The sequence below is a fragment of the Thamnophis sirtalis genome, unplaced genomic scaffold, assembly GCF_051295495.1.
Source record: "Thamnophis sirtalis isolate CommonGarterSnake01/CBP01778 unplaced genomic scaffold, rThaSir2_p1.2 scaffold_15, whole genome shotgun sequence".
Taxonomy (NCBI): domain Eukaryota; kingdom Metazoa; phylum Chordata; class Lepidosauria; order Squamata; family Natricidae; genus Thamnophis; species Thamnophis sirtalis.
This window is the reverse complement of record NW_028261395.1, coordinates 14,777,120-14,802,961: the sequence shown is the minus strand read 5'-3', so window position 1 is coordinate 14,802,961 and position 25,842 is coordinate 14,777,120. Positions and strand designations below refer to the sequence as shown.

Here is a 25,842-nt window from a genome sequence, read left to right as displayed (position 1 = left end):
ATCTATGGGATGGTAAGAAAGCAATTTTCAAGTATATTGTCAACTGTAGGGAAAAAATTGTTATAAATACATATTATTAATAACAGTTATGAGATCATATAATTGTGAATGTATATATGAAATTGATAAAATAAAAAAATGGAAATAATAATAATAATAATAATAAAACATTAACGATGAAGAAAGATGTGGGATACCAAACTTGATATGCATGTTTGTGAAAATGATAAAAGGATGAGCTGTTTTAGAGCTGAGCTAGTAAAACAGAGAAATTCAGTCTCCTCTTCATGGATTGTCTGAATGCAAAGACTGAGCAGCCATCAGTCAGAGAAGCTTGAACTGGGATTCCTGCAGAGAGGAGGGGTTGGGCTAGATGGTCTCAGGGTCTCCTCCAAATTTATAAAGGTTGTCATGCCACAACATGTAACTCTTGTGCTGGTGTTGCTCTAGCCCCACCTAGTGGCTGAGGGCAGATAACCCTAACTATGTGGTCTGAAGCCAAACTCCATTTTCTGTCAGCCTTTGGAGAAGATGGAAGCAGTCGTTGTAACCGAGACCCCTGGTCATCCGGAGACGGCCTCCGTCCCTCACACGGAGCATCACTGGAGAGGTTCCAGCTGCTTCTTTGCTGGCTGTTAGTTAGGCTGCCTATCTCGTCTTTCTAGTTGATTTCCACTATTTGCATCTCCTCAGTTTCACCTGCCCTGTTCTCCCAATAAAGCATCCATATCCAGGCCAGGCTCCCTTTCATTGGAGGAGAATAGGGGGGCTTAGCTGCCTGTCGTGCTGCACAGACCCGTGCAATGGGGAACGGAACAAAGGTGGAATTCCACCATGCTAATCACAAACCCACAAATATGGGAATTTATTAAAAAAAGAATACAGCCTTTTCAAATTAGCAGTGCAAAATATAAAAATGCCATGGTATCTACTCTTTGGAACCATTAATTCCCTGAGTAATTAAATTGGCCAGATCTGTTGAGATGGTTCGCCTCCTTCTCCTCTGGATTCCTTCTTCAAAGGATCTAAGATTAATGGATCCATATAGTAGAGTGACCAGACGTCCTGCATTTGGCGGGACAGGCACGCCTTTTCATAAATTTTCCCGCGTCCCGTGCCGTTCTTAAAAAAACACGCTTTTTTTGGTGCTTGCAGCTCCCTCGGTCCCCCGCCCATCAGCTGCTAGCTCGCTGGGCTGGCTCATCATTCCGTTCTATCCTACAAATTTAAGCCATCCCAACCAGCTCACTGATTGGCTGGACTCCGCTTAGCTTAGCACGCGTTCGCGAGTTTCCATTTCATTTCGTCTTTTGTTTTGGTTGCAGCTGCGTTTACTCACTGGTGAGTAATCATGGAATGGATTGGTACCGGTGGGAATCGGGAGGCGCTGGGGGGAGGAGACAGTCCTCCTCTCCTCCTTCTCCCCCTTTGCGGAGTTCATTTCACCTCCTCGTGTCACAGCCAGCCCCTGTGCTGCGCCGCCACGGGTGGCAGAAGCTCCAGAACCAAGTGGAAGTTCTCTGCATGAGTGAAACAGCCGCCGCCGCTCGTGCAGAGAACTTCCACTTGGTCCCATACTCACGGAGCTTCTGCTGGCATGGCAGCGCCTCTGCTGCGCGGTTCCCAGTGACCACGCCGTGAGTCTGTGCAGAGAACTTCCACTCGGTCACGGAGCTTCTGCCGCCCGTGGCGGTGCATCACAGGGGCCGCCATGGGGGGCAGAAGCTCCGGGAGCGAGTGGAAGTTCTCTGCGCGAAACAACCGCCGCCACCACCGCCTTCCCCCGCCCATCAGCTGCTAGCTCGCTGGGCTGACTCATCGTTCTGTTCTATCCTACAACTTTAAGCCAGCCCAGCCTGCCACTCACTGATTGGATTGGCCTGGACTCCAGCCAATCAGTGAGCTGGCTGGGATGGAAAATTTTCAGCACGCCACAAGTGAAAGTTCTCTGCGCGAGTGAAACAGCCGCTGCCGCTCATGCAGAGAACTTCCACTGGGTCACGGACTCACGGAGCTTCTGCCGGTGTGGCGGCGCCTGTGCTGCACTGTTCCCAGCGACCACGCCGCGGGTCTGCGAGGTGTGGTCGCGTCCCGCCGCCTTCCCCTGCGGCTCTCCTGAGGCGGCATCCGTTTCCGTCACACAGAGAAATTCCACTCGGTTCCTGGGCTTGTGACGCCCAGCAGAAGCCCCGGGACGGAGTGGAAGTTCTCTGTGCGAGGTGAAACGGCCGGCAGCCACCTCGCTCTCCTGCCGCGGCGTCTGTTTCAGTCGCGCAGAGAACTTCAGAAGCCCCGGGATCGAGTGGAAGTTCTCTGTGCGAGGTGAAATGGCCGGCAGCCGCCTCGCTCTCCTGCGGCCAGCATCTGTTTCAGTCGCGCAGAGAACTTCCACTCGGTTCCGGGGCTTTGCCACCCAGCAGAAGCCCCGGGACCGAGTGGAAGTTCTCTGCGCGAGTTGAAATGGCCTGCAGCCACCTCGCTCTCCTGCCGCGGCGTCCGTTTAAGTCGCACAGAGAACTTCCACTCGGTTCCTGGGCTTGTGCCCCCCAGCAGAAGCCCCGGGACCAAGTGAAAATTCTCTGCATGAGGTGAAACGGCCGGCAGCTGCCTCACTCTCCTGCCGCGGCATCCATTTCAGCGGCTTCCCTCGTCCGTCTCAATTGCTGGAAGCAGTAACAAATGGCGCGTCCGCTCCGCCCTCAGCACCCTGACAGCCACCCCAGCCGGCGGCTACTGGGCCTCGCTGGAGTCAATTGCAAAACTGCGTTCAGCACTTTGAGGACCTGAGGCATCTTGGGAAATGCAGTTCCCTATCGGAAAGAATGGAGTAGCTGTGAATTTGTAACAACAACAGAAGATAATAACTTGGTGCATCGCAGGTTACGAAAATCTCGTTTGATTTGCACACTGTTTTTTAAAAGTTAGATAAAGAAATTATGCTATGAAAGTGACTAGAAAGCCCCCCTCCCCTTCCTGTGTGCGAGAAAGGGAAGGAGAGGAAGGAAGGAGGAAGGGGGGAAGGAAAAGAAGAAGGGTGGGGGGGAGAAGATGGAAGGAGAAAAGATGGATGGAAGGGGAAAGAATGGAAGGAGAAGGAGGAAGATGGAAGAAGAAAGGAAGAAAAAGAAGGGAGGGAGAAAAGAGGGAAGGAGATAGGAAGAAAAGGGGAAGAGAGGGAAAGAGCAGAAAGATAAAGAGGATGAAGTTGATAGGCAAGAGGAAGGAGGAAGGAAGGAAAAAAGAAAAAGGGAGGGAGAGAGGAAAGAAGAAAAGATGGAGCTAGAAAGGAAAGAAGGGAGGGAGGGAGGAAAGGGGAAGACAGGAAAGAGCAGAAAGACAGAGAAGATGAAGATAGATAGGCAGAAGGAAGGAAGAAGGAAGAAATAAGAAAGGAGAGAAGGAGGAAGGAACAGAAGCTAAGAGGAAGAGAGAAATGGAAAGAGCAGAAAGACAGAAAAGGTAGATAGGCAAAAGAAATGAAGCTGAAAGAATGGAAGGAGGAAGGAAGAGAAAAGGAGGAAGGGAGTGAGTGAGGAAAGAAGAGAGGATGGAAGGAGAAAGGAAGGAAGAGAGGGAAAGAGCAGAAGACGGATAAGGTGAATGTAGATAAGCAAGAGGAATGAAGGAAGAAGTGAGGTGTCTCGAGGAGGGGGAAAACATTTAGTGACCAAAGTTACAATGGCATTGAAAAAAGTGACTGATGACCATTTTTCACACTTAGCGACCGTTGCGACCATTTTTCACACTTAGCGACCGTTGCAGCAGCATCATGGTCATGTGATCAAAATTTTGTTTGGCAACAGATTCGTATTTATGCTGGTTTCAGTGTCCTGGGGTGACCTTTTGACAAAAAATAATTTTTTTTATCAAGCCCCCCCCCCCCGGTCAATGGTGTCCCTCTTTACCAATCTGAAAATCTGGTCACCTTACCATATAGGGATCCCTTTACCTGCTATGGCTGCAGCCTTGGAGACCCCAAGATCTTTTCTCCCTCCTTCCTTCCCCTCCTCGATCTGGAGGAATATGCAGCATTCAAGGCATGGGGCAGAGTCTTCATGATACTGTAATCCTGGACATAATTTTTCATCCTGATCCTGTTCCACTTCCACTGAGCCTCCAGTGCACCTTTTCTGGGTGCACCTTTTACGGCCTTTAACAGAAAATACATGTTTTGAAATAGAACAGTGGAAATAAGGATCATGAAACTTTTCTTCAACACAGACCAGAAGAGAAAAGAGTATACTCCAAAAATATTTTACAATCCCGGTGGAATTATACAAAAATGCACAAGAAATATTAGAAGAACCTCTATTAGAAGTATTCAATGAATCGCTAGAAGAAGCTAAAATATCAGCATCATGGACAGAAGCAACAATTACTCTCATACCAAAAGAAGATTCAGACCTTCAGAAAATTCAAAACTATAGACCCATCTCATGGGATTATAAAATAGTTGGATTATAGTTGGATTATAAAATATTTGCCTCAATTATGTCAGAAAGGATTAAACAGATTCTAAATCAGTGGTTCTCAACCTGTGGGTCGTGACCCCTTTGGGGATCAAATGACCCTTTCACAGGGGTTGCCTAAGACCATTGGAAAAGACGTATTTTCAAAGAAATACAGAAAACAAAATAATTTTATGGTTGGGGGTCACCACAACATGAGGAACTGTATTAAAGGGTCGCGGCATTAGGAAGGTTGAAATCTAAATGAATAGATTCACCCAGATCAAAATGGTTTTCTTCCATACAGACAGATTAAAAATAACATGAGGACTATAATAAACATCCTAGAATATTATGAAACACACCAGGAGAAACAAACTGCACTGGTTTTCCTTGATGCCCAAAAGGCATTTGACAATGTAAATTGGAAATTCATAACATTACAATTAGAAATTACAAAATTTGAAGAAAAATTCATAAAAGTGATAGAAAAAATATGCACAAACCAAACAGCAAAAGTGCTTATGAATGGGGATACAACAGAAAAAAATGAGATAACAAAAGGAGTAAGACAAGGATGTCCTCTCTCTCCACTTCTTTTTATTCTAACCTTAGAAATAGTCCTAACCAGAGTTAGGAAGGATCAAGAGATAATGGGACTAAAAATCAAAAAGAAAGAGTATAAAATGCAAGCTTCTGCTGATGATTTAGTATTCATATTGGAAGACCATTGGAATCCAGATTTAAATTAATTCAAAGGATAGAAGAATTTGGTGAGGTGGCAGGTTTAAAAATCAATAAAAACAAAACAGAAAATCCCAAACACGCAAAATCTAAGGAGACTGATTGCTTCCTTGGCATTAGAAGATAGCAATAGCAGTAGTAGACTTAGCAGTAGACTTATATACCGCTTCATAGGGCTTTCAGCCCTCTCTAAGCGGTTTACAGAGAGTCAGCATATTGCCCCCAACAATCCGGGTCCTCATTTTACCCACCTCGGAAGGATGGAAGGCTGAGTCAACCCTGAGCCGGTGAGATTTGAACCGCTGAACTGCTGATCTAGCAGTAGCCTGCAGTGCTGCATTTAACCACTGCGCCACCATCGGCACCACCATAGGCAGCACAAGAGTTAAAGGTCACCAACCTCGAGTGACACCAAACTCCATAGCTCTGTCTGACCTCTTCCAACAGACTCTGGAGACAAAGAGACCCAATTGAAGTCAATTCCATGGTGTTTGAAGTTTCTTTTTGCGGCATCCTTTTCCTGACATGTTCTGACATGAAAGACTACAGAAATTGACCCCAGGAGTGTAGTTGTAGCTTTTCACTAACATGTTTTTCTCCAGCCTCTCCTCTGCACATGGAGCCCAGAAGAAGCTCAGGATCCCAAGAGGAGAAGTTACTTCTCCCTGTAATTAAGACCATTTGGGCCTTTGAGATCTCCATATCTGTGATAGAGACAGCAGACTGAAGCAATATACAAAGGATCTTGTATCAGAAAAGGATAAATTAATTAAGTCCAGCACTGTTGGAACAAGTTTAGGGACAGGCAGGATCTGTGCTCTTGATTGTACCTCTCTCTCCTTTCCAGGTGAAGCTGAGTGTTTCTCTGTATTAGGAAAGTTGCTGGCATTTCCATCTTGTGAGAATGCTTTGAATTCTTCCAAATGTTCCTGCTGTTGGTGTTAGAAACAGAAAAAGGATTAATAAAGCTCCATGAATTATGAACCTCCTGCTTCTGCTTCTGATGCTGCTGGTGTCCCAGTCAGTCTCTGGGAAGCTTGGAATGAAATGCCCACTGAGTCTGGAGCACCAGGATGGCAACAATCCATGGAGCTATTATAGGCCAGGAGACCATCTCATTGCTATAGTCACAACTGAAACACTAATATTGCCTATAACGTTGCCTTTCAACAGTGCTCTTTCTAGTCCATCGCCGTAAGTCATTCAGGGTGATTGGAGTTTTATCCCCTCCATTTGCAGTCCTAACACTCTCCTTCTTTTCTTCTTATGTCACTTACTTTTATATTACATAAACTCTCTAATTTCCTGAATGATTCTGATTTCCCTAGCTTGCCTATTTTTTCTTATTTTGTGGAAGATTCAAATCTAAAGATGGGGTTATAAAAACCTGAAGGCAATACAGATAATTTTTCTATCCCAGTTCAATTCTCAATTGATTCACACTTGAATTCATTTTGTTTAAATGAGTGATTGAAACAGTTGTAGTTGCCTCTGCCCAGCCCATTCCCAGATTTCTATAAGTGATTATTGATTTTGAATCAGTATTGGCTTAAGACTCAGTAGCCTTGTGGAAGCAAAAAGGAATAAATTCTTTTAAAAAGTTACTTGTTAGTGTTGATGAGAATAACATGAACATTTTTTTACAGTAAGGATTCTTTTGGTTTTTTAAACACTCTACGATTAATTTTCAATATTCAAATGGTCAACAAGAACCCCCAGCTCCTGCACAATCTCACACTTGGTTACAACCTCCATGACAACTATTTGGACACTTTACACACTTCAGATGCCTTGCTGGACATTCTCTCCACTGGAGAAGTCAATGTCCCCAACTACGGCTGTGGAAGGAAGGAGAACCTTCTGGCTCTTTTTGATGCAGCTAACAGTGACATCTCTATCCAGGCATCAACATTAGCAGCACTTTACAAAGTCCCACAGGTTTGTGTGTGTTTTTCTCTCTGATAAAGTGAGTTATGGGTGTTGGAGGGTGAGCAATAGATACAACCTTACCTTCTTCGTGTAATTCAAGAGCTGATTTTCTCCATGTTAGTGAATGTGTCGATTATAGCTTTCTTCTATTATGTTCTTGTTCAAATTCTTCATAAAAGGCCAGAAATGCAATAAGGTCCTTGAAGAAGACTTTCTCCTGGCTATGCCATTTAAAAAAAAACATCCCTAGTTGGGTGAAATATTGGCATGTTCATTTTCACATAGAAATAACACCTGCAGAATGTGTGTGGGTATGTATATGTATATATGTGTATGGTTATGTATATCTATGTATATACATGTGTGTCTGTGTGTTTGTGTGTGTGTGTGTGTGTGTGTGTGTGTGTGTGTGTGTGTGTGTGTGTGTGTGTGTGTATGGAATAAAAAAGTTCATAGCAATTACAGGCCAATTAGTTTGGTTTGTGGCTAAAATACTTGCCATGTTCCTCTAAACTAAACTTGAGATTGAGTAGAACAAAAGTGCATTAATTGCAGAAGAAGAAATAGAAGGTTTTTTAAAGAGGAAAAAAGTTTTATAAAATCATAAAATTAATCAATGCATTAATAATCTAATATCCACAACATATTTGTTTTGAAATATCTAATTACATAATATGTCAGTTGGGTAAACCAGTTTTTTTTGGCTGTATATTAGTGCAGCATTTGACACAGCAGAAAAATATGGTGGAGGAAATTGATTACCCTTAAAATGGAGGTCAGACTGTTGATCCTGATCCCAGCTCTTTCTCAAAGCCCTTGTTTGAAAGGGAGGTTTCAACTTTATGGAGCCATGAGAAGAAGGATCTATACTATACATGGCTAAAGTGCTAAATTGTTTATTTATTTAGCATATGGCAAAGGCATAATTAGCTAGGAGACTACAATGTTAGTACATAGTATTTGTTTGTACATAGTATCTGCCGTAGAGTGCTAGTCCATTCAGTTTATGCTCATGAGCTTCTCCAGGGTTCACCACAAGGGGCGAATTAGCTCCGCACCAGAAGGACGAGAGGTGTCCTGTGGCATCATGTGAACTTCTCTTACCACTGATGTCACCTTGCATTTGGCTGTCACATCCGAGCAAGTCCAGCACTGGCAGGGGCCCAACCATCTGCACAAAACATACCATATTTTCCACCAAAGTGATGCCTATTTATCTACTACTGTTGTCACATGTTTTCAAATTGCTAGGTGGGCAGAAACTGAGGCAAGTGATGGGAGCTCACCCTGCCATGCAGTGGTAGGACCAGTGGTGGGTTCCTAACCAGTTTACTACTGGTTCACTAAGAGAGGGCGTTTTGTACGTACGTAAAATTTTTGCCCCCCACCCCTTCTCTACAATATGGCTTCAGTTCATTGAGGTTTGTGGGGTTTGTTTCTACATAGCCCTCTTGAGGTCTCACCACGATATTTCAATTGCGGTGGGGTCTGGACTCTGACTGGGCGATTGCAACATCTAGAGTCTTTCTTTTTTCAGCCACTTCCTGGTCTGCTTGGGGTTATCAGCCTCTTGCATGACTAAAGTCTCCCAAGCTTCAGCTGTCAGATAGATCCCCTTACCTTGGACTCTAGAACACTTTGGTACCCAGAGGACTTCATGGCCGTGTCAATGATCACAGGGTCCCAGGTCCTCTGGCTGCAAAAGAAGCCAAAATCATCACCCCTCCATCCCTGTGGTTGACGGTTGGTGTGGCATGTTGGTGCTGATATGCTGTGTGTGGTTTTCACCAAATATGGCTCTGTGCATTATGGCTAAACTTCTTCTCTCTGGTCTTGTCTGTCCAAAGGAGAATGTTCCAGAAGTCTTGTGGTCTGTTCAAAGGCAACATGGCCAACCTCAGCTATGCTGCCCTGTTCTTTTTAGAGAGCAATTTCCTCCTGGAAACTCTTCCCAACAAATCAAAACTGTTCAGTCTTTTTCTGATTCTGCTGTCTTAAATTGGAACATTTAACTGAGGCCTGTGGAGTCTGAGGTGGAACTCTTGGGGTTGTTTGTCATGTCTCTGAGCATTGCATGGTTTGATCTTGGGTGAACTTCCTGCAATGGTTCTTCCTGGGAAGGTTGGCAGCTGCCTTGAATGTTTCCCCCTTCTAAGTAATCTTCTTCACTATAGAATGATGGACGTTAAATTGTTTGGAAATGGACTTGTAAACCTTTCCCAGATTGATAGGCAGCAACAATGGCTTCTCTAGGATCACTGCTGGGTTCTTTACCTTTTGGCATTGTGTTAACACACACCTCAGTGCTGGAGACCAGCAAAATCCTGAAACTTTAGCTTTTATAGAGGTAGCCACACTTGTGATGATCGATGAATGAAGGTCCCTTGATCAGCAGCACCGAGCTCCCTCTTAGTCTCTTCACACCTATTAAAGCAGTAAGTGTGTCCTTGGCCTTTCACACCTAGCTTCTCCATTTTGGATCTCTTTCTGTAAAATACATGATGACAGGATGTAATATGTCCATTGTCGTTGTTCATCTGAGGTTGCATCTACCCACTTTTAAGAAATGCTTAAGACCAAATGCTTTTTACTATGTCTTGTAATTTGAGAAATCATATTAGGAGCTGTGGTCTCCCTATCTCTTGTATAACTAGGTGAGACACAAATAAAAACAAAAGTCAAAATATTGCTTCAATAAGCATTTGGAATATTGAATGTCAACTGCATAAGAAAGAAAGAGCTCAGAGTCTTGGCTTGCACATTAGACAAATAACCTATTGGGATAGATTTGCTGTTCAATTAGAATTAAACATTACATATAATACAGCCCTTTATTGGAACAAAACATTCACTTGATATTTGCATATGTGTGTCTGATTGTCCCAAAGGTGCTTTTTCAAGAGGCCACTGGACTTTCTGGTTTTTCTTTGAAGACATTTTGCTTCTCTTCCAGAGCTGAAGAAGCTTCTTGGATTAGAAACGAAATTTCTTCAAAGAAAAAACAAAAAGTCCAGTTGCCTCTTGAAAAAAGCATCTTTGGGACAACCATGACCTGGATGACTAAGATTGTACATAGACATGTGGGTCTGATTACAATCTTTTTTTATTTAATTTGTTTCTTGTTTTCCATTTTCATATAGTGTTGTTAACGCTCTGTGCTTAATATTCTGTTTCTTGCTATGGCATAATTGCTAATTTGTTCATCAATACTAAGTTGAATTTATTAAAAAAATAAAGTTTCAGACTTTATCTGACCCCTCCCCCCAATGTAACAATGCTTTCTTCCTTCCTTTTTTCAGATCACCGATAATATTGTTTCAGAGACTCTGAGTGATAAAAGCAAATTCCCCTTTTTCCACCAGATGGTCCCCAAAGAAGGATTCCTGTACCCAGCAATTGTCCAGCTGCTCCTCCATTTCAGCTGGACCTTCATTGGCCTCTTTGCTTCAGGCACAGAGAAGGGAGAGAATTTCATGAGGACTTTCACTCCTATGCTTGTCAGGAGTGGAATTTGTGTGGTTATATCACAACTTTTCTCAAGAATTGGATATACAGCGCCCTTCAGGGAGGCCCTCTCTAAGTGGAGACAAGTCAATGTCTATGTTCACTTCATGGATCATGTTCCCGTTACGGACAGAATTGTTCCTTTCCATTTAACACTTATGCGCCTCCCAGGACCCATTGAAGGGAAAGTCTGGATCAGTACAGCTTTGGGAGGATTTCAGTTTAAAAAGCACAAGCACAGACTTGTTAAATACATGCATAGTTTTTGGACCTTTGCTTTTCTGCCAAAAGAAAGGCCAAAAGATTCTGCCTTTGAACCCAATTTCTTTGTGGAAGATCCATTTCAAGATCCTTATTTTCACTGTTCTCTTTCAAAGAACGTCTTTTCTGTCAAAGGCCGCAGAAGATGCACCCAGAAAGCCCCACTGGAGACCCAGGAGAAAAGGAACTGTGTCCAGATCAGAAATCACTCCCATTTATACAGTTTTATTCAGACTTTGGCCCAGGCCATGAACGCTGCCTATTCCTCCAGATCGAGGAGAAGGGGAAGGAAGGAGAGCGAAAAGATCTTGGGGGCTCCAAGGCTGCAGCTGTGGCAGGTATGGGCTCCCAATATTGTGGAATATGAAGTATTGCTTCTAAAATAAAGTTTCATTATAGCTTCTGCATAATAAATAGAGAAAATAAGGAACTGGGAAGTTAAGGAACTTTTTGAAAAGCTCGTGAAAACCATCTTGTTCTTACAGTCAACAAAGTGATTCAGAAAAGTCGAGAAAGAAAAGGGGGAGGTGCTTTCTGAGCAATAGCTTAACTGGCACATTTCAAAATATAACCGATTTACGCAAAAGAGAGACGGAAAGTTGGTGATGTTAGATACTAGCTTCAGTTCTAATGGTTTCCACCAAGATCCTCTGTTCTGGCGGGAACAGAGGTTTAATCTCATTAGTCGAAGGGTCTGACAGCTCCCTATAAAAGGGCTGCTGTCAGACTCAACCTTCGCTGGATTGTTCTTACGTGTTGTGTTATAATAAAGAGCTGTTGTTGCCTTTAGCCTGAGTGTGCCTCTCCATTACCCGATCTAACATTGGCGATGAGGGTGGGATTGGAAGGCAACTAGGTGAACCAAAAAGAGCGTAGCAATTTTTTTTAGACATTTTTTTTTAGACATTTTATTAGGATTTATAGGCCGCCCTTTTCCCTGAGGGGACTCAGGGCGGCTTACAATCACAGGGAAGGGGGTGCAATACCAAAAGACAAACAATATGTGAACAGAATAAAATAATAAAACACAACTTGCATTCAACAGTCAACACTCGGGCAGGTAAATTGGGAACCTATCCCCAGGCCTGATGGGAGAGCCAGGTCTTAAGGGCTGTGCGGAAGGTCTGGATGGTGGTGAGGGTACGGATCTCGGCGGGGAGGTCGTTCCACAGGGTCGGAGCTGCAACAGAAAAGGCTCTCCTCCGTGTAGTCGCCAGTCGACATTGACTGGCAGATGGGATTCGGAGGAGGCCCAGTCTATGCGATCTGATCGGTCGGAGGGAGGTAATCGGCAGAAGGCGGTCCAGCAAGTACATCCAGCCCGGAGCTCAGTGCTGCTTCGAGCAGCCATTTTTGAGCGGCAAACTCAAAACGCCCTCAGAAAACAAAATGGCCATGCACGCCCCACCGACTCCATATGACCCAGTCACCGAACACTGGGACTCGTATATGCTCAAGTTCGACTGCTTTCTCGAAGCCAACGACTTCATGGGCCTTTCTGAAGGCCACAAGAAGAATATGTTCCTTGGTTACTGTGGACGGAAAGTGTTCAAAACTGCCAAAGACCTGTCAGAACCAATCGGTCGCTTGGTCCGTGCTCCAGCAGATGCTAAGGACCCACTATGCTCCCAAGCTATCTGAGTACATCCGCCGGCACGAATTTAATATTTGCAACCAGAAAGAAGGCAAATCGATCAACGAATACATTGCGGCACTACGAAAGGTCGCAGCGTACGGTGAGTTCTGAGACATAGATGAACTTATTCTTGACGGCATCATATGCAGTGTGCAGGACATTAATTTACAGAGGAGGTTACTTGCCAAATCTGACCTCACTCTGACCTCACAAATTGCCTTGGACGAAGCCAGGGCATCAGAACTGGCTGTTAAGTCTTCAGAAACACTGCAGCGCCAAAGCACTCCACAAGACGTGCGGAAGAGTGCACATGCATATCACAGGGCTGCAGAGGCCAAGAACTCAGAAGACGAAGATGACAGCTGCTGCATGGGCAGTAGCCGCACAAAACTGGAGCGCAAATTCAAATTGTGTCTCCCACCTTGTGCTAGCTGTGGAGGATACCATGCCAGAATATTTTGCCATTTCCACAATGCTATCTGCCAGCGCTGCGAGTGAAAGGGGCACATCGCCAAGGTATGCAGAAGCGATCACCCCATGACGACCTGGCAGCCAAGAAGCTGACCTAACCTCCAGCAGAGGCCCAACCAAGGGGCATGGCAGCCACTACCACGGTGCTCAGAGGGTGACACCAGAGTCACCCACCACATCTCAATCGGCCAAGTGTGCACTAGGCAGCCAAAAATGCTGAAGGTCACAGTCCTCATCGAGGGCTCTCCATGCGAGATGGAGATCAACACGGGGTCAATCATTGACCATCATGCCATGGTCTACACTAAAGCAGGCTATCCCTAGCCTGAAGAAGCAGCATCTACGCGCCCCTGACATCCGCCTTCATGATTACCAGGGAAACTGAGTTCCCATCATGGGCCAGGGCACCTTCCGGGTGAACTTCAACAACTTCAGCACCAGCTCCCAGTGACGGTGGTCAGCAATGACCTGTAGAGCCTCCTGGGGCTTGACTAGTTCAAAGCCCTGGGCCTAGAAGTGACCGGTATCAATGAGAGTGCCGACGAGCTACTCGCAGACCCTACCCCCGAGATGCCAGTCCTTTGTATTGACTGCTTAGAGACTGGTCCCATCTCATTTAGTGATGTTGCCCTCCACTCTGCAAGAGACTCCATGATCAAACAGGTAAACTGGGTGTGGAGGGGTGGCCCAAGGGGCCTGTTGGGTCTGATTTCAAAATGTACTATTATAATAGAGATGAATTGTCTGTTGTTAATGGCTATTTGCTGTGGGGGGACTGGGTCATTGTTCCATCCAAACTGTTCATTGCAGTATTAGAGGCTTTACATGTAGGGAATCCTGGAGTTGTCAGGATGAAGGCTTTGGCCAGGAGTTATGTGTGGTGGCCTAACATGGATAGGGAGATTGAAGAATGGGTGGCTATCTGCACACCGTGCCAGAAGTCTAGACCAGCTTCCCCAGAGGCGCCCACTAAGGAGTGGAAGCCACCTCAAGCACTGTGGTCTAGGGTGCACATTGATTTTGCTGACCCAGTTCATGGCCAGACATTCCTCGTAGTTGTGGGTGCCTACTCGTAATGGCTAGAGGTAGCCCTGATGACCTTCACTACGGCAGAAGCAGTCATCAAGGTACTACAGAGACTTTTCTCCATACGTGGCCTGCCTAACGTCCTGGTGTCTGACAACAGGCCCCAATTCACGGCCATGCAATTCGAGACCTTCTTAGCAGCACAGGGAATCAGACATGCCCTGGTCACACCATTCCCTCCAGCCTCCAATGGTCAGACGGAGAGAATGGTGAGATCTGCAAAAGAGGCCCTATCCAGGATGGGCCTGGGAGATTGGCAAACATGGGTTGACCACTATTTGCTAATTCAACACATCACGCCAAGTGCCACTACAGGGAGAAACTCCGACGAGCTTCTCATGGGTCGCTGGCTAAGGTCCCACTTAGACTGGCTACACCCAAACTATTCTGCAGCATTGCCCCCTGACTCCACAAGCAAAATTCAGAACTTTAGCATAGGGGATTCAGTTTATGCCCACAACTACGCTGGGGGAACTCTGTGGATTCCTGCCACAGTGATAGGCATCACCGGGCCTCACTCTTATCTCATAGAGCTCAAGGATGGTCGAAATAGGAGAAGGGGGCCTCACTCTTATCTTGTAGAGCTCAAGGATGGTCGGAATTGGAGAAGGCACATTGACCAACTCCGTGGCCGCCTCTCCAACTCCACTCTTAGACAGCCAGAGGTAACTCCTGCTTGAGTTAGCCAAAGCCCTAACCAAAAGGAGCACGAAGTCACTCCTTCCACAGCCAACTCAAACCCAAAGTCACCGGGATACTGAGCTACTTGTGTTGCAGGCCCGCAGTGAGCTCTAAGTGAACCGGCTCTAGAAGCTCCAGCCGCAGCCTGTAAAAGGTTCCAGAAGTTTCCACCAAGAGGAGCTGCAGAGCAAAGAGGTCCGTCCGACCTGTCTGAAGAACACCCTCTGACTGAACTGTGCAGGTCTGGCAGAGCTACCAAAAAGCCCGCCTAGCTGCATGACTATGTTACCAGTAGTATTATCCCATCTAAGAGGGGGAGGGGCGTTAGATACTAGCTTCAGTTATAATGGTTTTCACCAAGGTCCTCTGTTCCGGCAGGAACAGAGGTTTAATCTCATTGGTCAAAGGGTCTGACAGCTCCCCATAAAAGGGCTACTGTCAGACTCAACCTTCGCTGGATTGTTCTTACTTGTTGTGTTATAATAAAGAGCTGTAGTTACCATTAGCCTGTGTGTGCCTATCCATTACCCGATCTAACAGGTGACGGATAACTACATCGGGCCATGGAGACAGGGGGTTGCTGGGGGAAATTAAAAGCTGGAATGCCCACTAGTGGGCGGTAGGGACCAAGTTGACTACCACTGAGCTAAACCTTTGTTTCCTGTAACAAATACATGCTGTATTAGGTATCTGCCGAACACTTGCTCCTGTCATCAGTCTGAACCCCATACATCATCCTCAGGGCTCACCCAGGGGACACATATGGGGGCACCTTGTTGCAATTCACACCTCAGTTCTAACTTACATCTTTGGTCTGTGTTGCTAATCACTCACCACACCCGCTGTTCCCTGATGCACAGCCCATGCAGGGCTACAAGGAAGGCATGGCCCGGGGAGTATTGGGTACTAAGCTGATGTCTCTAAAGGTATAAAAGGAGGCCATGCCTTCTCTAAGGTGTGGCCTTCCTTACATGTCTCTTTTGTACATGTTTGGGCCCAGCTATTTGCTTTGATCAAATTAAACGCTGATTTTTTCTCAAGCCTCCACTTAAGTTCTTCTCTTGGCTCTTTGCTGACTTAAGCACATCTCCAAAACTTACACATTAATAAACTTTTGCTACTTTTTGGTACCAGATTGCCTTCCTTGCTTTATTTCCTATTTCTAACAATATGGAGTTCCTTTACGGAAGGAACCCAGAGGAGAAGGAGGGGAACCTTCTCAACCACATTGTCCTTCAGAAGGTCAACAGTTGGGCCAATCTAATTGCTTGAGACATAATCTTCTAGGCACCAAGCACCACAAGAGATTAATTTTGGTTTCAAACACTACTAATTTTAAAAGCATGTATGCATTTTTAAATACATTCATGTCTTTATGGGTTTGTGATTAGTAGAGTAGAATTATATATCAGTAGCTTTGAAGGACACACTGAGGTCATCTAGCCCAACCCTCCTCTCTGCAGGAATCCCAGTCCAAGCTTCTCTGACTGATGGCTGCTCAGTCTTTGCATCCTCAGTGAAGGGGAGGCTGAACTTCTCTGCTTTACGGGCTCAGCTCTGAAATGGCTCCTCTTTTCAGGGTGTTTTTCCTCTCCTTCAGCCAGAATCTCCTCCCTTCTGACTGAGTTCATCCCCCCATTTCCCTCCCTCTGGAACAACATTGAGAAGATCTGGAGCTTCTGGGCAATTTCTTCCAGTTATCGGAAGAGGCAGGAGGGGATTTACGACCACAACTAATCTCAGCATTTCTGTTGCTAAGCAAGATGGTTGTTTTGCTCTATTTTATGACCTTTCTTGTGAATCATTGAAGTTGTTAAGTCAGAAACATGGTTGTTAAATGAATCTGGCTTCCCTATTGATTTTGCTGTTGTAACCTTCATAAGTGGATGCCAAGAATTCTGATTTTGATCCCCTGGAGACGCTGGAGATGCTGCCATGATTGTGGAGGAAACTCATAGGTCACTTTTTTTCAGTGCCCTTGTAACTTTATACAGTCACTAAATTAATGGTTTCCCATAATCAACTTGATGTTTTCTAGGTGTTTATTTATGAATCTTTTTTTTTCTATGATTCATTTTATTTGTCATCTGCTCTAGAGTGTCCACTATAACTTACCTATTGCATGAATTATATTCCGTTAATATATATTTTGCCAATATATGGTTGAGGAATTTTGCTGACTGTTTTTTAATTTATGAAGATAACAGTAAAATCTATTTTTTTCTAAATAAGAACACTTTGATGTTAGAAATCTGTAAAAGGAAGATACAAGCATATAAAAGCTAAATGGGATTTTTTTTTTTAAAAAAAAAAGCTTTCAGATTTTAAACTTTCTGGATGTTTTCCTCCTAGTTCCATCCTTTCCTGCAGAAGAATGAGTTTTGCAATATTTCTGATAGGAAACTGTACTTGGATCAAAATGGAGATGTAGCAGCAGATCTGATAATCCTGAGCCAGTTGATTATCCCCAAGGAGGATTCCATTGGACACTATATGGGGACTTGGGAAAGACAGAGACTTACTATCCACCAAGGAGTTCTTTCGCGGCTAAAGTTGTTTAACAAGGTGGGAGAAATTTTGGTGTTTTCCCCCTCCCCCCCCCAAAGATTTAGGACCCATTTCATGTGGACCAAGCCTGTTAATCTGTTAAATCCGTTAGAGTGCAGCAAGTGGGAGATGAAATATCAGCAGAGAGCCAGAACGTGCAAGGACGAAGCCAGGAAAGGAGACTCTCAGAACAAACAGACCTTTTAAAAAAAGTTCCTTCCAAGATATTAATAACAAGAAAAAATATCAAGGAAACAGTTGGTCCACTTAAGAGAGAAGACGGCAAGGAAGTAAAAGGCAGCAGAGAGAAAGCAGAGCTGCTCAACTCATTCTTTGCATTGATCTTCATGCAAAAATAAATTATAGCCCCATCTATGAAAAAAAGTGACGGTAAATGACAAACTAGAAATAAAAATAAGAAAATGGTAAGAGAGAAGCTTTCTTACCTTGATGAATATAAATCACTGGGACTTGACAGATTACATCCCAGAGCTGTCAGATGTCATCTCAGAACCATTGTACCATATCTTTCAAAAATCCTGGAGCACCAGAGAAGTACCGGAGGTTTAGTCTCCAGACAGGCAAAATCAAAGGTATAAGTACAAATTAGGTGAGACCTGGCTCAAAAACGAACAAAAACTGTGAGCGGGGCCTTGGAGTCCTAGTGGACGATCAGTTGAACATGAGCCAGCAGTGTGCAGTGTCCATTCCATTCCCCCATCTCCATCTGTCTCATTCTCTGCCTCTCTCTGTCCCTGTCACTATCTGTCTGTCTGTCTGTCTGTCTGTCTGTCTGTCTATCTGTCTGTATCCAGAGGTGGTATTCAGCAGGCTCTGACCAGTTCTGGAGAACTGGTAGCAGAAATTTTGAGTAGTTCAGAGAACCGGCAAATATCACCTCTGGCTGGCCCCACTCCTATTTGCTGCCTCCCGAGTCCCAGTTGACCACCTGGGTCTTATTTTGTTGCCCTGCAGAGGAGTACAAAGCTGGAAAGCAGGTTGGTGGGGTGGGGAGGGAATGGAGATTTTTCAGTATCCTTCCCCTGCCACACCCACCACGCCACACCCACCAAGCCATGCCATGCCCACTAAGCCACATAGAGCCAGCAGTAAAAAAAAATTATCCCACCTCTTTGTATCTCTCTATTTTTATTCTATTCTATTTCTATCACTTATCAGGCCCAATGGCCTTTGCTGAGAATTGAACATGGGGAGTAAAACCTTATAGTTTCATTCATTGTATAGACTACCTGGGAGGTTTTAATACCATTGAATAAGGTGCTCTTCAGATGCTTTAATATTGGAGACTTTTTTTAGATGATTCATCCTGGGATGAGAAACCCTCAAGTGTTGGAGATTGTGCTGTTAATAGCCTCAGGTTGGCTTCTTCCTTGTCCTCAAAGAGCAAAGCAGAAGGGAATTCTGTTGAACAGACCCTGAATTCAGGTGTAGACTGAATGCAATGGTGTACTAACCATTAAGCAGACTAAGCACGTGCTTAAGGGCGCCAGGCCCAAAGGGGGCACCACAAAGTTGAGAAAGACTTCATTTGTGCAAAGTATGTGCAAAGGACATGGACACCAAGATTGGTCAGTGCTTAAGGCACCAGTGAGCCTTAATCCACCACTGACTAAATGAGATTGGATGGAGATGGCTGGATGGAGCTCCTGGTGGTCCCATTGGGAGAGAAGCTTCCTCTTGTCCTGCTTAGGGAAAGGCCATTGGTAAATGGCTCCCTGAAAGGGCAGGTCCAAGGTCTGTGATAGTTTTCAGTGGTCCAGCACTGGTCAAAATTAGCGATATCTGTCTTTCACCCAACTTGGGGGGGGGAGCAATTGGCCTTCTGCCCCTAGGAAGGAGGTCCAAGACTTTCAGTTCCCATAAAACGACCTGTGAGATAATCCCTTGACCCAGAAACACGACTTTGATTCAAGGAAAAGACCTTCCTGATGTCAGAAGTAAGGAGAGAGATTGTGACAGGAAATGCTACTTAGATTTGGCCTTTGGCTCTTAAGAGGGCTCTTCAGCTGAAAATCCCTTCAACAGCCTTATTTATCTAGAATGTTAACCACCTTCAGTCTCTTTGGGCAGTGGTGGGATTGAAATAATTTAACAACTGGTTCTCTACCCTAATGATTTCTTCCAACAACCAGTTCACCAAACTGCTCAGAAAGTTAATAACCGGATCTCCCAAAGTAGTACAAACTGGCTGAATCCCACCAATGCCTCTGGGTGAAAAAGAGTCTCCCAATTTAACCAATATGAAATGTGGGTCTGTCTTTCCATGCCAGTTGGAGTCTCCCTATTGCAGTTTTCAACACAAAGGACTTTCTCTTGGATAACTAGATGGGCCTTAGACATATCTCCTTCTGACCCAGGACTCACACTCATCTCCCATCTGTTGCAGCCAAAGATCTGTGACTTAATCTTTTTCAGGGAGACTTTCTCATGATCTCCCCTCAGTCTCACTACAGTTCTAGAAACTATGCAGAAACCTCTTAATAAAGGAGAATATTGGTAGCTCAGGGTTAGAGTTAGGGTTAGGGTTAGGGTTAGGGTTAGGGTTAGGGTTAGGGTTAGGGTTAGGGTTAGGATATGAGGGCTCCTTGATGCTCTCTGAGCTTCCTTGTTTTCATGCAGACGTTTCATTACCCAACTAGGTAGCATCAGCAGCTATAATTTATGAGGATTTTTTCCTTTATCTCTTAACTGGGAGACTGTTTTGAACTCGTGTCAAAGGGGAGCAGCTTTGCAAGGCTTTCTCTAGTCCAGAAGAAACCTTTCCAGAAGCTTCTTTTTTAATCACATTTTATTTTACTTAAATAAGTCTAATAAAATAACAATTTAAGAAATCTTTGACAATAAATGTATTCAAAATCTAATACGGGATCATCCTAACCATGGATAGATGAAGGGTGGAGGAATGCATTTTAATACAGACATGAAGAGGAACTGATTGTTTGTCACTTAATGCTTAAACCTTTACTCAATTCCATCCCTCCAGTCTTTATTAAGTGGAAAAGTCCTTTATTGCAATGCTAAATGCCAGAAGCAAAAGGGAGGAACTAAAGAAAGAACCTGCCAGAGTCGCATCTCCTACACGTTGTCGCTATGCAACCGCTCTTTAACCATTTTTAATTAGTAAAAGTACATTTGATTTTCCACGTATGGAGTCTCATGGTTTTTCTTTCCTAATTATTAAATGGAGAGGTGCTGACACACGTGTTTGGAAGGAGTCAGAGATTTCATATTTACCTACATAAAGCCCAGAATCTACTTGTCTAATATCCACGCCTACCCCCATTTTCCATAGACAGAGAGTCCTAATAACTTTCCTTTGGCATTCCTTTACTTCTCCTTAGCCTCTGCCTCAGTCCAAATGTGTGGAAAATTGTCAGCCTGGATTTGTCAAGAGGGCTCGAGAAGGAGAGCCATTTTGCTGCTACGATTGTGTTCCTTGTCCGGAGGGGACCTTCTCCACTCGGAAAGGTGGGTGACACCAGAGGGGTCTCTACGACCTTCAGACGCCTACCCTTGGCCTCCTTCTCCTCCAGGCTCCCTCATTTACCTCCAGTTTTCCTCCTCTGTTGGCCCTCTCCTAGGCATTCAGCCTGGCCAATGGACCTCTGCCCCTCTGCGTGGAAGCGGGAGCCTGGAGGAGAAGGAGGCACAGCCAAGGGTGGGAGCCTGAAGGTCCCATTCCACACCAGAGGAAAGGAAGGCCTGGTGGAAATGGATTTATCCAGAGCATTTTGAAGAAAGTGGAAATTAAAACATTGCATTGAAGCTCAGCTCTTTTTTTTGTGTGTTTATTCAAAATCTACTAGAAATCATCCAATATTATATACCTTAGCTATAAAGCTATTAGAAAATTATATTATCTTTTCCCTCCTGTGGAATGGTTAAGCAACAAAATGTCCTTGGAATTAGGCATTTTCCAAAAAAGGTATTTCTTGAAATGTAAAAGAAAAACCAGAATATTAAAGAAAAATGCTTTTTGGCTTTCTCAGATACAGGAAAATGCACCAAGTGTCCGGATGATAAATATCCAAATGAGGAGCGAGTCCAATGTATCCCCAAAGTTATAACCTTTCTGTCTTATGAAGAACTTCTGGGCATCATCCTGGTCTCTTTTGCCCTACTTTTGTTCCTAAAGTCAGTCCTTGTTTTATTCATCTTCATTAAATACAGGGAAACTCCCCATGTCAAAGCCAACAACCGGGACCTCTCCTACATCCTCCTGGTCTCCCTCCTCCTTTGCTTCTTGTCTCCTTTTCTCTTCATTGGTCAACCAAGGAAAGCCACCTGCTTTCTCCGACAAACGGTTTTCAGCATCATTTTCTCAGTTGCTGTTTCTTCTCTCTTGGCCAAAACCATCACAGTGGTGTTGGCTTTCCTGGCCACAAAACCAGGAAACCGAGTGAAGAGATGGTTGGGGAAGAGCTTGGCCAACTCCATCATCCTTTCTTCTTCTGCTGTCCAAATTGTCATCTGTTCCATCTGGCTGGGAGTTTCTCCCCCATTCCCTGACTCTGACCTCTACTCCCAGCCTGGAGAGATCATCCTTCAATGCAACGAAGGGGCTGTTGTCATGTTCTATGTCACCCTCAGCTACATGGGCTTCCTGGCTGCCATTTGCTTCACGGTGGCTTTCCTGGCCAGGAATTTGCCTGGGGCCTTCAATGAAGCCAAGCTGATCACCTTCAGCATGCTGGTTTTCTGCAGTGTCTGGGTGACCTTTGTGCCCACCTACCTGAGCACCAAAGGGAGATACATGGTGGCTGTTCAGGTCTTCTCCATCCTGGCCTCCAGTGCTGGTCTGCTGGGCTGCATCTTCATCCCCAAGTGCTACATTATCCTTCTGAGGCCAGACCTGAACACAAAGGAGCAGCTTACAGCCAGAACAAATGTAAAAACCTGAGAAAAAACACCATTGTGATATTGAAAGAATTATTACATTTTCTTTTATTTGAAAGGAGATATTCTTTCCATTTAGATAGTATGCAACGGTCAAAGAAAATCATATCTACTTGTTTCAGAACGGGAAATGGTTGAATGACTGTAATTCTTGTAACTTTTTCCCTTTAATCCCAATAAATCTAGCTAAATACAACTCTGTGAAAGTCATTCAGAGGAATTTAATATTCAGCAACTGCCAATAAACATTACACCTTTTAAGGAATCCTTTGAGCAATTGTTCCTGCTGACAGCATCTAAAAGTGTCTCTGTGTGCACAAGTGAGCAGGAAAAGAAGTAAGATGGGAGCCATGGGAGAGAAGACCCAACTATGGTGTATGATTATCTCTACGGGGACCATTGACCCTCTGTGAGAACAATATCCCTGATATATTTTATATATACTTAAGAAAAACCAAACAAGGGGATTATAGGCAACAAAAAGGTTTATTAATCAATAAGAAGTCTTATTGATAACTCTCATGCGCATGACAGGATTCTCAAAGAGAATCCTGGGCAATACAACAGGTCAGACTTAAATACACAAGTTGAAGTCCCATGGGTATCATTAAAGTGCATCATAATACAATTACATAAATGTACTTGGTGTGATCGATAGTTGACAATATTGACAAAAGTTGGCAAAATTAAGCTGCAGCCCAAAAATAATTTTCCCGTGTTCTTCTGTGAGAAATTTTCTTGTTACCTGCGTGTCAAGAACAAATGATATTTTAAACTTTATGAAAAATTCCTCATTTCCTCTGTTCTCACACTTTAGACAATAACAAGATAATTACCGACGATACCAAAAACATATCCGTATCAAAGGGGACTTCCAAGTTCCCATCTGGGCTATTCCTGGCTGGGTCAGAGTGACCCAGGCTGTCAGCAAAACATGGGATGCTGTTACAAGCAGCATTTGTCCAGCCTGATCAAGCAAAATAGATATGTATTTATTCAAAATGGAATCTTTCAGGTTCATTCTCTTTACACAAATAATGCAGATCTCATCCCAATTATTACACCCTCCCACCAAACCAGCAGGCTGGTGGCCTCCAGGTACTCCACTGGGGAGACAAATATTCATTACTATTACATGGTTCCTTCTTCATCTACCAATTAAACACAGTGTACAGGAGCTGTTGTTCACAACAGCTGTCCAGGATTTCAGTTTGGGGTTGTTGTTTAGGTGTGTACCTCTAATAAATTCTCATTTTATTTTGTTCTTTTCTCATCCAGAGAATTAAAAGAAGATTGCGAGGGGACAAATTTCTTGGGGAAATGGAGACATATTAGCAAGACATATAGAAATATAGATGGAATGTAGGGAGGAATGTTGATGCCCTCATTTCTCAGTACATTTCATTCAACCTGCTTTGCCAATGCAGCTGAGATGTTTCTTTTTATTTACACAATAACTCTTTCTCGAGAGTAGCAACAATATAAGGGTGGGGAGGTAACTTGAATCTCACTAATTATGACTATTCATTCTTACATCATCTATTAAACAAACTATGCACATGTATGATTGTCATTTTCTCCTCATTTCCTTGAATGTACAAATATATGTGCATCCTTTTGTCTATAAGATTTCCACTCACTATTTTCTGGAGGGAAATTCCTCCAGTGGATACTAAATAAATAATAACTCCACTGAGCCAGCATTATTGGCTTTTCCTGCATTTGATTCCACAGAAACTGGTGTCAGCAGTGGAATTCACAATCTTCCATCTGCCACCAGGGACAGCAGATGGGAACCCCCTATAGAATGAGTGTTGGGAGATTGATTCCATATGACCCTTCCTGATGCCCCATAAAGGCCCCGTTTAGGAGCTTCTGTGAGGCCACAGTCTGTGTCTGCGAGTTCGTTGTGGCTGGGGAGGCTTGAAGAGGGTCTGTGGTCCCTTCCATCCCAATTCACAGCCACTCTGGCCCTGCTGTGAGCTCAGTTGGCAATGGCCAACCAAGGGGGAACTTGGCTTTGTGGAGTGAGTGTGACCCTCTGTGGAGAAGAACGGAGACTCACCCAGAGACTCTGTCCAAATTCCCTTTTTCCTATTGTCTGAAGGGAGGAATTTAGCTGATCCTAGGCACAGAGGGAAGTGGATGATGGGGCTCAGGCAGGCTCTGCTTGGGGAAGGAATCTTTCCCAAAGAAACAGAGAAACCTGTTGTGTTCCAGGGCTGGGAGGGGCTCTGGGATCCCAACTGGGGCCTCCACAGGAAGCGAAAAAAGGGAATGAGAGAAAATGGAAGGGATGATTTAAAAAACTCTTCCTTCCTGGTGAGAAAAGAAATTCTTGGATCTGCACAAGGCTAGGACAGATTCCATGCAAACAGAAGCAGGAAAGTCAGTTTTTATTTTTGTCAGATTTTTCCCCATTGTTTTATTATTTTTTCAACTAACTATGTCCAACTCTTCCTCTTCCTCCTCTTTTCCCCACAACAATCACCCTGTGAGGTGGGCTTGTCTGAAAGAGAGGGTCTGTCCCAAGGTCAGGACTAAGGCAGGACTTGAACTCAGGATCTCCTGCTTCCTAGCCTGCTGCCTTAACCCTTGTCAATGTTAAGGCAGGGCAGATTTTGGGCAGAGGCCCTGCTGGTCACCACTGCCGCCTTGTCTTCCATCAGGACTCCAAGTTTCCCCCTGGGTCCTTCTGAGGTAGAGCAGCTCCATCTGAGAGGAAAGGAGAGAAACTCCTGGACACAGAGAGCCCCTCCCTCCCTCAGTCACAGCCCCTCCCGCTTGCCAGGCTTCAGCTGAAACTCCCTGCCTGTAGGGGGAAGCATAGAGTCTGGCCGTGAAGTCCTAGCTGGGCCCTGGGAATTGAAATCAGAGTCTCCTGGTGATTGGCTCAAAGTGCCCAGCTGCCTTTGATGCCTAAAGCGGGACTAGAATTCAGAGTCACTTAGTGATTGGCACAGAGTCACTAAGGGGCCCCACCATATTTTCTTCATATCAAGATAGGGTGTCTACTGCCTTCCTCTCAACCTACCCCTGGCATTTCCTGGTGGTCTCCCAACCCTGCTTAAATGCAGCCCTGCTTAAGCTTCTCCAAACCAGCCTGCTGCTGCATCCTATGTGTAGTTCTCAACCTATGATCAGAATTTGGACCAGAAATGCCATTGCTAAGCTAGGCGGTCATTAAGTGAGTTGTGCTAAATTTTACAATGTTTATTGCTACAGTTGTTGAGTGAATTTTGCGATCATTAAGCAAAGGCCGTTTCGCCCCTAATTTTACTTGCAAATCCATATTGATTGCTGTCCACCCAAATTTTTATTATGAGACCATGGGGATAGTCATAAGTGTGAGGACCCATCATAAATCATTTTTTTAAATCACTGTGGAACTTGGCACTGTCACTAAATGAATGTATATAAATCGAGGACTTCCTGTAGGGTTCTTGGTAAGACTGTACAAAATTGGATCCATTGTTTCTTCAAGTACCTTCTCCCAATGGTTTTTGAATATTAATACTATTTAATCTTTTATGCATATATTTTCCTCTCAGCTCCTGTTAAGTACTGAAGTCTTCCATGCCATTGACTTGCATTACTGGGTCCTGATTGGCTGAGACG

At 44.4% G+C, this 25,842-nt stretch overlaps 1 protein-coding gene across 1 annotated transcript in view; it reads left to right on the top strand.

The window, feature by feature from the left end:
• Window positions 1-22,228, top strand: part of LOC148042497 (vomeronasal type-2 receptor 26-like) — a 78,478-nt gene extending 56,250 nt beyond the window's left edge. Inside the window, exons 6-7 of the mRNA XM_087701906.1 lie at window positions 20,670-20,796; window positions 21,318-22,228. Coding sequence (XP_087558032.1) covers window positions 20,670-20,796; window positions 21,318-22,228 — 1,038 coding nt within the window. The remainder of the gene's footprint in view (window positions 1-20,669; window positions 20,797-21,317) is intronic.
• Window positions 22,229-25,842: the final 3,614 nt, after the last annotated feature.